At 41.8% G+C, this 10,599-nt stretch overlaps 5 protein-coding genes across 7 annotated transcripts in view; 1 reads left to right on the top strand and 4 right to left on the bottom strand.

Annotated features, from left to right (window-relative positions):
- The first annotated feature begins 1,187 nt into the window (after positions 1–1,187).
- Positions 1,188–3,456, top strand: fal (SAM and HD domain containing deoxynucleoside triphosphate triphosphohydrolase falten). Of its 2 annotated transcripts, none has more exons than XM_018101942.3 (5): positions 1,188–1,527; positions 2,021–2,187; positions 2,248–2,422; positions 2,487–3,187; positions 3,249–3,456. In XM_018101942.3, the coding sequence occupies exons 1-5, from the start codon at positions 1,390–1,392 to the stop codon at positions 3,313–3,315; spliced, it is 1,248 nt and encodes a 415-aa protein (XP_017957431.1). In that variant the 5' UTR covers positions 1,188–1,389; the 3' UTR covers positions 3,316–3,456. The 2 variants fall into 2 exon arrangements, with proteins under 2 accessions (XP_017957431.1, XP_089115863.1); XM_089259737.1 differs by lacking the exon at positions 1,188–1,527 and adding an exon at positions 1,882–1,960.
- A 141-nt stretch (positions 3,457–3,597) lies between these two features.
- LOC108651980 (uronyl 2-sulfotransferase homolog pip) overlaps positions 3,598–10,599 on the bottom strand; it is a 52,902-nt gene continuing 45,900 nt past the window's right edge. Inside the window, exons 4-6 of the mRNA XM_089259012.1 lie at positions 4,479–5,038; positions 4,261–4,415; positions 3,598–4,175 (exon numbers count right to left, since the gene is read on the bottom strand). Coding sequence (XP_089115138.1) covers positions 3,970–4,175; positions 4,261–4,415; positions 4,479–5,038 — 921 coding nt within the window. The 3' untranslated portion in view covers positions 3,598–3,969. The remainder of the gene's footprint in view (positions 4,176–4,260; positions 4,416–4,478; positions 5,039–10,599) is intronic.
- On the bottom strand, positions 5,573–6,560 carry LOC149091450 (uronyl 2-sulfotransferase homolog pip-like). Its single transcript, XM_089259226.1, has 3 exons — positions 6,097–6,560; positions 5,884–6,038; positions 5,573–5,794 (listed from the first exon to the last, which is right to left on the bottom strand). Exons 1-3 carry the CDS (start codon positions 6,558–6,560, stop codon positions 5,628–5,630), a joined length of 786 nt encoding a protein of 261 aa, XP_089115352.1. The 3' UTR covers positions 5,573–5,627.
- LOC149091449 (uronyl 2-sulfotransferase homolog pip-like) lies at positions 6,664–8,479 on the bottom strand. Of its 2 annotated transcripts, XM_089259013.1 has the most exons (3): positions 7,921–8,479; positions 7,361–7,515; positions 6,665–7,299 (listed from the first exon to the last, which is right to left on the bottom strand). In XM_089259013.1, exons 1-3 carry the CDS (start codon positions 8,430–8,432, stop codon positions 7,112–7,114), a joined length of 855 nt encoding a protein of 284 aa, XP_089115139.1. In that variant the 5' UTR covers positions 8,433–8,479; the 3' UTR covers positions 6,665–7,111. The 2 variants fall into 2 exon arrangements, with proteins under 2 accessions (XP_089115140.1, XP_089115139.1); XM_089259014.1 differs by lacking the exon at positions 7,921–8,479 and having other exon boundaries at positions 6,664–7,299; positions 7,361–7,590.
- On the bottom strand, positions 8,596–9,761 carry LOC149091448 (uronyl 2-sulfotransferase homolog pip-like). The gene is made up of 3 exons (XM_089259015.1): positions 9,201–9,761; positions 8,981–9,135; positions 8,596–8,885 (listed from the first exon to the last, which is right to left on the bottom strand). The coding sequence occupies exons 1-3, from the start codon at positions 9,665–9,667 to the stop codon at positions 8,695–8,697; spliced, it is 813 nt and encodes a 270-aa protein (XP_089115141.1). The 5' UTR covers positions 9,668–9,761; the 3' UTR covers positions 8,596–8,694.

Raw genomic sequence — 10,599 nt, 5'->3', positions numbered from 1 at the left:
TCTATCTCACTTCAGCTAGTCAAGTGTAAACCCGGCGTTTATTTTATGATTATTATTTGTAAATGTTATTGTTTTGCTTAATGTTTGCTAAAATCGGTTTTCATTGTTTTGTTAAGCTTTCAGTTTGTTTTTAAATTGCAGTTTATTTAGTATTTTTACCAGCTGCCAGCCTGTCTATGATGTATTGTTTGAATACATGTGTATGTACAAATAAATATTAACACGCTGTGTGCGTGTGCTTCTGTATGTACATTTTGTACATACATTGGTATGCACATACAAATCTACATATAGTATTTAATACCTTGGGTGTTCTGTGCTCTTCGCTCTCATCTTAAAGGTGCGTTGACCGCAATTGGCCTGCTGCTGCAATACTACTGCAATTACTGTACACCGCTGAAAATGTACAGATGTGTGTGCATTTATGTACTTGTGTACGTGCTGTTGCTGGGCATTGCATTCGGACTCGAAATTATCCAAACAATCAAGCGAACGAACGAACTATGCCGCTATGCTGTGTTTGTATTTCTCTCATTTGCTTATTTTATCTCGCTCTCACTCACTCTCTCTCTCTCTTGGTGTGTTGTCATGCTCTTTGGATAATTCGCTCTTTTGCTCCACTTTCGGCTGTGGGTCAAAAGCTACTTTCGCTTTCATTTCAATGCGGCGGCGCTCTCCCAAAACAAAAATTATTCTCTGTTATTTCCACCTCTTCCACCCACCGCACATAAATTGCGCCTACGCTTCGAATAAAAATTGCTTTAAAGCTGCTTTGTTTAGCGTTTGAATTTGATTTGGTAATCATTATTTAAAGCAATTAGCATTTCGTAGCTCGACAAAATTTTCGTACATTTAATCTAAAGTTAGTTAACGATTAAGTTAAAAAAAATTTAATATATTATAAATCTTTGTGTGATTAGAAATAAATATTTAGTTAGTCAGTTATTTTCAAAATTTAAATATTTTCTTGTATATATTATAAATGTATTTGCATACTTTTAGGTGAAAATGTTATTATTTTCATTGAGTTTTTAAAAATAGATATAAATATAAAGGAGTATTTATTTAAATTTATCATTGTATTTTAAATTTTTGTACATCTTTTGAAAGGAGCAAAGCTTTTGCTTTTGTTAGACAGGAAGCTTTTTGCGCAACTATTTTGCAGCCCTGGCAGCCGAGAAGCTCACAGCTGAACAGCCCTGTTTTCGTAGCAGACAGCTGATTTGCTCTGACGTTGATTGTGTTTACGTGCTTCGTTTGATATTTGCCAACTGCTTGATAAGTTCAAATAAAACGATTTCTCCGTGTTTCCTGTGGCGTTATCGCCCACCTTTTCTACTGCCCCACCTAAAAAGTCAGCAGAAGCGAAAGCTACAGCACCTATATCAAATGTCAGCCAGTTTGCTCTGTGCCAGCAGTTCCCAAAACTCGCAACCTACGCAGGTGCCCGCGCTACCAATTCAACAGCAGCAACTGCTACTGCGACAGCAGTTACTGAGCTGCGATGGGAAAGCAGCAGCTCCTCATGTAAGTGCACTTGCATCTATGTATAGTGGGCGAAGGTCAGTAAAATCAGTGAATCAACCCAGTTTCTAGTTGCCATGGTAACTATAAACAGTTGTCTTTTCTGTCTGCGCTCAGCTGATTATCCCCTACAAATGCATTCAACTGCGCTGGAGCATATTAGAGCCTTCGTGAAGTATGTAACAGAATAATCTGACATACATATTTGGAAGGAATATGGAATGTGAGGAAATATTTTTGTCGCTGGTTCGCCTCGGCATCATTTTGAGTTAAACTCAAATGTAAATTCCATTCCATTTCATGCGATCTCAGACCACTTGAGCCTCTGTGCCAGAACTCGCCTAACCAGTGCTTCGTTTCTAGCATTCAGATTTGTCAGTTTTCATTTGTTAGCCGAGGCGACACATACAGAGAGTTCCCGGTCTAGAACAGCAAAGTAAATTTCTTTAAACCAACAAGATCTCTTTGCTATATTACTCTTCCATCGTCTCCCTAGATGCTCATTGAAGATGAAGTTCATGGAGTAATTGAGATCCCCAGTCACATTGAGGAGATTGTCAATCATCCAATATTCCAGCGACTCAAAAAAGTGAAGCAAACGGGCTTGCTCTCATTGGCCTGCAAACCGGCGTCGTCGCATACGCGTTACGAGCACTGCATTGGGTGAGCTAGATGAGCTGCTGTAACGAGATGCGGAGATTAATTAACTTTTGCCAATTATAGCACTTACAAAAGCGCACAGGATTTACTGGCGGCCCTCAAGCGCAATTCCAACTGCGAGCGAGAGCTGCCCGAATGGTGCCGTCGATCGGTGGAGATTGCGGCGCTGCTGCACGATGTCGGACATGGTCCATTTTCGCATTACTGGGAACAAGTTTGTGGCGAAGGCCAGTTTGATGTGAGTAACGGTTGTTATACATAAATAAAATCTAAATATATATATGTATATACTCACTCCGTAGCACGAGCTCAACGGACTGCTATGCGTGGATAGAATATTTGCTGATATGAAGTGCGAAGTATTGCGGTCTCTTCGCGATGACAATAACGGGCGCGGTGTACAGCTGATAAAGGCTTTGATTATAGGTCAAAGTGAGTTGCTCACCTATCCAATGCTGGGACTCGGCTACCTCTTTGATATTGTCCACAATAGTCGCAGCGGCCTCGATGTGGACAAGTGGGACTATCTGCGGCGCGACAACAAGCGCCTGAAGCTGCTGAGCGACGAGGATATGCAGTTCGATGATGTCTTCCTCAAGGCGCGCATTGCACTGGATGGCCAACGCATTGAGCATCGCTGCGAGGACTTCCATCTTATATATAAGCTCTATACGGCACGCTGGCGTCTCCACATTGGCGCCTATCAGCAGCCCAAGGCGCTAGCCTTCGATTTTCTGTTGAGCAAGATTGTGCGACGCTGCCAACCGCAGCTGATTGATGTGCGAGCCGATTCCAAGGAGTGGCTAGATTTGTATGACGATCGCGTAATGCAGTTAATAGACAACGATCCGCTGACCGTTTACCTGCGCTCACCCGAACGCTGGATCGAGTCGGCGCCCTGTGACGGCAATAATGAGGAATGTATATGCGTGAGGCGTAAGAAGACGGCGCCTGGCGTTGACATGCAGCCCGATGAGTGCTATCCGCTCTATGGCGATCCCAGGTATGTCTCGCTTCTAATTATTAATAAAATATATGTTCATTTGAATTTCATTTCTTAACAGCAAGAAACGCAGCTTTGAGCGTCTAACTACTCCAACCATAATCAGCGCTTGCTATGCCTTGCAATAGCCAAAGCCAATTCGCCGGGAAATTGCGCGGCTGAATTAATTAAACGTACATTTGATTCCTTTTTTATGTTTTTACCATATGTTTTTATGTTTGCCATATATTTTGTATACTAATAAATTCAATGTGTTCAATTCTCAGGAATTTTATATGTTTCATTTATCTGCGATTTTCATTCCATTTATTTCTTTTCATTTCAGAAAATATAGTCCACAATCAACTGTGATAACTGTTAGAATTTCTTATTGTCTTAGACATTTTGTTGCTCTTTAAATTGAAAACACATTTATTTTTTTATAGTTCTTATAATATTTATTATTTTATACAGTTTGTGAGCTTAGAGTTCTTAATTCTATTTAAGATTAGGCGTTTATAAACAACAAATTTCAACAGTTCACTTGAAGACATCACAATTCGAATGCAGTTTCTCATAATCACTAACTAAACAATATAAATAATTTTGTATTAAAATATACGGTTAATGCTTTTTCAAGACCAATTTGAAATATACAAAATGATAAACAATTAATGATTATTGGCTACAGCATGAATGGGCTCGTGTGGTAGGGGTAGCGCACTTGACTACAGCATCGAGTCTATATAATTTTTACAAATGTGTAGAGTGTGAGAGAGAGAGAGGAAGCGAGAGTCCAGTCCTCAATTGCGCTCCAATGCTTCTGAATGGGCCGTCACAATGCGCTGGGGCAAATGGGCGGCCAGATATTGTTTGTGCAGTCGCTGGCGACAGAATTGATAGAACTCGATTTCGTTGGTGAAATTACGGCGTACAATATCCTTGACGTGCTCGCTCACGGGCGGCTTGAAGTTGTTTTTGTTGATCTTGGTCAGATACTCGGCGCTAGCTGAGAATTAGAGAAGAGAATTGTTGAAGAGTTATCAAATCAGAAAATGGAGAAATGGAAAAAGGCTCAAAATGGCTTTACTTACTCGCATAGATATCACGCACACCCTCAAAGAAGCGTGGCACATATTTCTCCAGCACAGAGAGCGTTGTATTGAAGTCCTCCAGGACGCCAACCACGGCATATTGCTGCTCCACGGCAAACTTGGCGCGCTCCAAAGCGCCCACCGTATTGAAAGGTCTATGGAGGAGGGGAATACCAGCTTAGATTATTTATATATATTTTTCAATCGGCTCCACTCACGTGCACTCGTAGTCGTGGCCGCAGAAGAACAAACTCTGGCGTCGATGATCCCCAATGCCCTCCACCGTCACACCCTGGGTGTAGGTGCACTCCTGATCGCCGCTGAGCACGCAGGTCTCGAAGTCCTTCTTCAGCCAGGCGGGATGCGGCAGGGGCAGGTCGGGAAAGGCGGCCTTGCGCTCCACGAAATACCAGGGGGCGCGCACATAGTAGAACCAGCTTATCACACGCTCCACCGGATCGCGCACCACATTCAGATAAATGGGCGTGGGCAGATTGAACTTGGTAAAGTTGGTGAAGCAGACGTGCTTGATGAAGACGGACGGCTCGGGCAGCTCGCTGATCACCTCGGCCATTTCCTGCTGCTGGTCCTCGGCCAGGCGTATGGTCTCCACCTTCTGGACGGCATCGCGATGAAACTGAAAGTTGTTGCGCTCCGACAGCCGGCGCAGCAGCTCCATAAATGTCTGGCTGCCCACTTTGGGCACACGATTGAAGAAGACCAGCTCCATTTGAGCCTTGCGCGTGTTGTTCAGATCGCGCACGTTCAGCGTCGCCATCTGATGTAAGAAGAGAAACGGAGAGTGTTAGAATATGGAAGAGATGTGTGTGGAGGGGGAGAGAGTGATTTTTTTTCAATTTACTTTTGCCATTTTTCATTAGTTTCAAACATAGTTACCTCATGTTCCTTGGTGTTTGATATTTGATTCGTATCTAAATAAATTCACAGCCTATAAAAATCGTAACTTTGAGTTAAAAGCTTTAAGGGGTAAAGCTTTTGCAACGTAAAGATGCAAAGCTTTGCAGAGACAAGCCCGTTAAATATTCAAAGAAGCTTCAATGTTGCAATTAAGATACAATAATATTAATATTAATGGGTAATATTATTATTTTTTATTTATAATTATATATTATTTTTTATTGATTAATATATAAATATTATTTTTTATTTATTATTTAAAATTTATTTTAAACATAAGTTTTTACTTATTAAAGTTAATGTAAAAACTTTATTGTTTTATATATTTATTAATTTATATAATATTATTCTTAGCTTCTTTTCAAAAATAAAATTCCATTTTCTCATATATGTATTTATTTTAAATTTTATTTTTGGTATACATTGAAAATTGTTTTTGGGTATCTCCTTCAATTCAAGTTCTTCTCCAGGTTCAGTGCCAAATACTGTTTATATAGATGCTGTTTGCAGAAATTATAGAAATCGTATTCCCGGCTAAAATTACGCCTTACCATGGCCCAAACATCGGCATCCACGGCGTAGCGACGGAAGCGCTTGCTGTAGCTTTGCTTGTGCACTGCGAAAAGGGAGAGAGGGAGATAGAAAGAGACAAAGACAGGATGGGAATAGGCTTTGGGTACTGGGTATGCTATATGGGTAACCTACAGTTGAACAGCGTCCGCGCGTGATTGAAATAACGTGGCACGTACTTCTCCAATACGGTGAGCGTAATGTTTGGCTGTTCCCATGTGCCCACCACGGAGTATTCCTTCTCCACATTGCGTTTGGCCTTTTGCACTCCGTAGCGCGTGTTAAAGGGTCTGCAGTTGAGTAAGTTTTACTGAATTCTTGCTTGGTGCGATCTCAAGCTGTACTCACAAGCAATCGATGTCATTGCCGCAAAAGAACAGGGATTGCCTCTTGAAGTCCTCCACCTCATCTCTCATCGAATATTCGATGTATTGACACTCGGGACTGGCACGGCGCACGCACTCATTGAAGCTCTGCCTGTACCAGGCATCCGGGTGCTGCGGATAGGCCGCATAGACGTTGCGACTTATGATCTTCTTCTTCAGCGTGCGCTGCTGATAATAATTATCGATCATGCGCTCCACGGGATCCCGCACTAGAGATATATAAATGGGCTTGCGTCGATTATATTCCGCAAAGTCGATCCAATTTCCATGCGCCACATAGAGCGAATCTTTCTCCAGTCGACTGACGAAACGCGTCTCGATCCTCTCCTGCTTGGCCGTGCGCATGCGAGTTCTCTTTCGCACAGGTCCCTTGAGCACAAGATTCACATCGTTATGCTTGGAGAGCAGAGTCAGCAGCGGAAGCATTAGCTCTGTGCCCACCCGAGTCGGACGATTGAAGAAGACGACTCGACGTCGAGCAAGTCGTGTATTGTTCAGCCGGAGCGTCGTAACATTGACTAGCTAAGAGAACATTCGATTGCTAGATATTGCTTTCGATAATTGTAGGCCCAACACAACACAGATAATTGCGATTACGAATAGGGTGAGTCACAAATAGTATGTGCAAAGAAACTATGAAACTGCAGCTCTATTCTGAATTTCTAGAACTAGGCGAAACTGCTCGATTAAGAGATACCCTGAACCCTGCGAAGAGCTAAAATTACGTATATTCTCAACTTCTATTCTGCATAGGCAGAGATAATATATACCATATATATGTTTAAAGAAATATTATGTAAATATATTAAAAAAACCATTTCAATAGATTCAGGGTATAGAAAACTTAATTTATAAAAATTTTGTAATCACAAACAAAAGTCGTTTATTTATAGATCAAAATATGTGTTTTTATAGATAACTTTGGATTTGCTGAGATAAATGCTGTAATTGCGAGCTATTAGATTACTGCTTCGGATCTAATCAAAATTGAGCCGCTCTAGCTCAGCTCGCTTTAAAGCTATGTACTGTTTGAAGAGACGCTGCTTGCAGAAATAGTAGAAATCATATTCGTGGGTAAAATTACGCCTGATCATAGCCTTAACGTCTGCATCGACTTTGGGCTTTCGATTATTGCGATTGCGATTCTGTAGCGATTTCTGATACACTGCAAAAAGTAAAATGTTTGACTGCAGCTCGTTTGGCTTTACTTGTGTGGAATCTCTTACATGGATATAGCTTTGTGGCACGCGCAAAGTATCGGGGTATATAGTGCTCCAGCACGGTTAGGGTTATGTTTGTCTCCTCCCAGGTGCCCACAACCGCATATTCCTCCTCAACCCTGCGTTTGGCTATTTGTATGGCCAGCGGCGAGTCGAAGGGTCTGCAAGCATTAAGCATGTGTCTTAGAGAAATGTTGTAATGGCTTAAACCAATAACAATTGGGATCACAAGTGAGATAGATCTGAGATGTTGATAAAGTATTCCTTTATACAAATCTCTTTCTTGGTTGATTCCTCATGTTAATGGCTTGAGAGGGCTTGCTCGTAGGGCTACCCTCGAAGGATTACTAAGAGGGCTATCCCAGAGAATACCTCAGTGGGCTTCCCCAGAGGGCTAGCCCCGAGGACTACCCCGTAGGGCTACCTCTGATGGCTACCCAGATAGCTACCCTCGCGGATTTCCTGAAGGATTATCCCGAAGTATTTCCTGAAGGATTATCCCGAGGGCCTACTCCGAAGGATTACCCTGAGAACTCCCCGAAGAGCTACCCGAAAAGACTACTCACAGACAGTCCCGATCGTGACCGCAGAAGAACAGCGACTGCCGCTTGTAGTTGCCCACATAGTCCTTCACCGTCCCCGGCACGTATTGGCACTCGGCGTCGCCGTTGCGAACGCAGTCGTTGAAGTTCTTCTTGTACCAAGCGACGGGTTTGATGGTGGCCGTCGGATGTTTGTGATAGAATATGGCATTGAGGTAGGAATTGCGCACATAGTAATACCAGCTGATCATGCGCTCCACTGGGTCACGCACTAGGTTTATAAAAATGGGCTTGGGCAGGTTGTACTGATGGAAATCGATCCACGCGGTGTGCTCGATGTAAACGGTGCCTGGCGCTTGATTGAAAATGTACCGCGCACGTTTGGATTGTTGCTTGGGCGTGAGAATACGGGGACCATTTTTCATCATTCCCACATGATCGACTTCAAAGTTATTGACGTCCTGTAAATCGTCCATGAATTCCACCAGCGATTCGCTGCCCACTTTGGCGCAGCGTGGGAAGAAAATGCGATCCATTTCGGCTTTGGGCGTGTTGTTAAGGTGTGACGGTGTCAGATCTTGCAGCTGGCAGGAGTGGGGTGTGGGGGTAGAGGGATAAGGATTAGAGGAAAGGCAGCTGACACACCCACACACACACATTAGAAACATTTAGGATTAGAAACAAGATGGGTTGTGCTCAAGTAATAAAAATTTGTAGTTTCTTTTTGTTTTTATTCTACTAATAATATCTGACTTTGATTTAATCATGAACTACACAGCTGCAGCCCACTAGAACCAACTAATTCAACAGTCCATGCTTCTCCAACTCATGCAGATTGAGGGCCAAATACTGCTTGTACAAACGCTGCTTGCAGAAATGATAAAACTCGTATTCGTGTGTGAAATTACGTCTAATCATCTCCTTCACCTCGGGCTCAATGTAGGGCTTACGCTTGTTCTTATTCCGATTCGTGATCTTGTTAGTGTGCACTAATTGTTGGGGTAAGGGGAAAGGAAAGGTATGAAGGGGGAGAAACCGTTAGAGTCTGATTTTCTTTTGGGGCAGTGAAATGCCGTCGACCTACTTTCATACATCAGCTTCGCGCCGCGAAAGAATCGTGGTATATAGCGCTCCAAGACGGTCAGGGTTATGTTTGTATCCTCCCAGCTGCCCACTACGGCGTAATCCCGCTCCACATGCTCCTTGGCCATTTGCACGGCGGTGGGCGAGTTGAAGGGACTGCAAAGTGGACGGACGATTGAGGGCGATTCGCTCAGAGTGGGGAAACCCTTTCCGCTACTTACAGACAATCGTCGTGATGGCCGCAGTAGAACAGGGATTGCCGCTTGAAGTTCGGTATGAAGTCCTTGACCGTGTGCGGCACGTACTGGCACTCGGGATCGCCGCTGCGCACACATTCGTTGAAGTTCTTCTTGTACCAGGACTCGGGCTTGATTCTCTTATTCGGCGACTTGCGATACTCGATGGCATTCTTGTACGAGCTGCGCGCATAGTAGAACCAGCTGATGACACGCTCCACCGGATCCCTCACCATGTTTATGTAGATCGGCAGGGGCAAATCGAACTCGCTAAAGTCCAGCCAGTTGATGTGCCGTATGTAAAAGGTGCCCTCGTCCAGTCCGGCCACCAGCTCCGCTGCCTCGCGTTGCGCCTGTTTGTTCATTTGCCTCACGGTGGGCTCACGCAAGCCGCTGCGCTCCAGCTCCAGGTCATCGTTAAAGTCCACCAGTGCTATGAACAGCTCCAGCATTGCCTCACTGCCCACCTTGGCGGCACGATTGAAGAACAACACCTCGACCTCAGCGTTCTTTGTATTGTTCAGGCGGTCGGCACTGAGACGTTGCAGCTGCAGATCGATTAACTTTTAACTCTGATAGTCCAGCAGTAAAAACCAAGTTAATGGCGAAGACAGATCCCATAACACTTGCGAAGCAGCTCAGCGATAGCAAATAAATGTACAGCATAGATTTCTTAGTTCATAAAAGAGAAGGGACTTTGAGACCAGAACTTAAGCGAAAAGTATTTAGAATTCCTAAGTCAATGTCTTTCCAAATAGCCTATCAAGTATTTAGCTCAGCTTCATTAATGAAAAGTTTGATGAAAATAATTAATTTTGTTACTAAATATTTAAATAAAAAATCGAATTGTTTGATTTATTATTGAAATACTTGTATAACTTTAATCAAATGAAGTCGACTATCTCTGAGACCAGGAATTAAACTAAAGGCATTAAATATAAAAAAAAGTATAATTTCTTAATAATTGTTTTTCAAAATTGAAATAGCAAGAATTTCACATACAATAATAATAATGATACAAAAAAAAAAAAAAAAAATAAATAAATAAAAAATAAATAAATAAATAAAAATATATAAATAATTAAAAAAAAATCAAAAAATTAAAAAGAAATATATAAAAATAAATAAATAAATAAAAATAAAAATAAATCGATAAATAAAAAAATAAAAATAAAAAATAAAAAGAAATATATAAAAATAAATAAATAAATAAAAATAAAAAATAAAATAAAATACAAAATAATGAAACGAAAAAAATTAATAATAATAAAAATATTAATTATAAGAAATTCTTTAGTTTAAAAAATATTTGAGCTCCGTTGCATATAAAAAAAGTCCTAATAAAATAATATAACATCCAATAGAAATAAAACTGAAAATTCTT

The sequence above is a fragment of the Drosophila navojoa genome, chromosome 4, assembly GCF_054131105.1.
Source record: "Drosophila navojoa isolate 15081-1374.11 chromosome 4, UAZ_NAV_1.0, whole genome shotgun sequence".
NCBI classification, from domain to species: domain Eukaryota; kingdom Metazoa; phylum Arthropoda; class Insecta; order Diptera; family Drosophilidae; genus Drosophila; species Drosophila navojoa.
The sequence above is the reverse complement of the archived record's forward strand: the minus strand, read 5'-3'. Positions and strand labels throughout refer to the sequence as shown.

Excerpts from the sequence above, each read along its gene's own strand:
- fal (XM_018101942.3), top strand. The coding sequence starts at position 1,390 with ATGTCAGCCAGTTTGCTCTGTGCCAGCAGTTCCCAAAACTCGCAACCT. Across the intron at positions 1,528-2,020 it reads GGAAAGCAGCAGCTCCTCAT|ATGCTCATTGAAGATGAAGT; the intron begins GTAAGTGCACTT and ends TCGTCTCCCTAG. Across the intron at positions 2,423-2,486 it reads GTGGCGAAGGCCAGTTTGAT|CACGAGCTCAACGGACTGCT; the intron begins GTGAGTAACGGT and ends CTCACTCCGTAG.
- LOC149091450 (XM_089259226.1), bottom strand. The coding sequence starts at position 6,560 with ATGCTTCCGCTGCTGACTCTGCTCTCCAAGCATAACGATGTGAATCTT. Across the intron at positions 6,039-6,096 it reads GGCAATGACATCGATTGCTT|ACCCTTTAACACGCGCTACG; the intron begins GTGAGTACAGCT and ends ACTCAACTGCAG. Across the intron at positions 5,795-5,883 it reads CGCGCGGACGCTGTTCAACT|TGCACAAGCAAAGCTACAGC; the intron begins GTAGGTTACCCA and ends CCCTTTTCGCAG.
- LOC149091449 (XM_089259013.1), bottom strand. The coding sequence starts at position 8,432 with ATGGATCGCATTTTCTTCCCACGCTGCGCCAAAGTGGGCAGCGAATCG. Across the intron at positions 7,516-7,920 it reads GGTCACGATCGGGACTGTCT|ACCCTTCGACTCGCCGCTGG; the intron begins GTGAGTAGTCTT and ends TAATGCTTGCAG. Across the intron at positions 7,300-7,360 it reads TGCCACAAAGCTATATCCAT|TGTATCAGAAATCGCTACAG; the intron begins GTAAGAGATTCC and ends TACTTTTTGCAG.
- LOC149091448 (XM_089259015.1), bottom strand. The coding sequence starts at position 9,667 with ATGCTGGAGCTGTTCATAGCACTGGTGGACTTTAACGATGACCTGGAG. Across the intron at positions 9,136-9,200 it reads GGCCATCACGACGATTGTCT|TCCCTTCAACTCGCCCACCG; the intron begins GTAAGTAGCGGA and ends TCCACTTTGCAG. Across the intron at positions 8,886-8,980 it reads CGCGAAGCTGATGTATGAAA|TGCACACTAACAAGATCACG; the intron begins GTAGGTCGACGG and ends CCCAACAATTAG.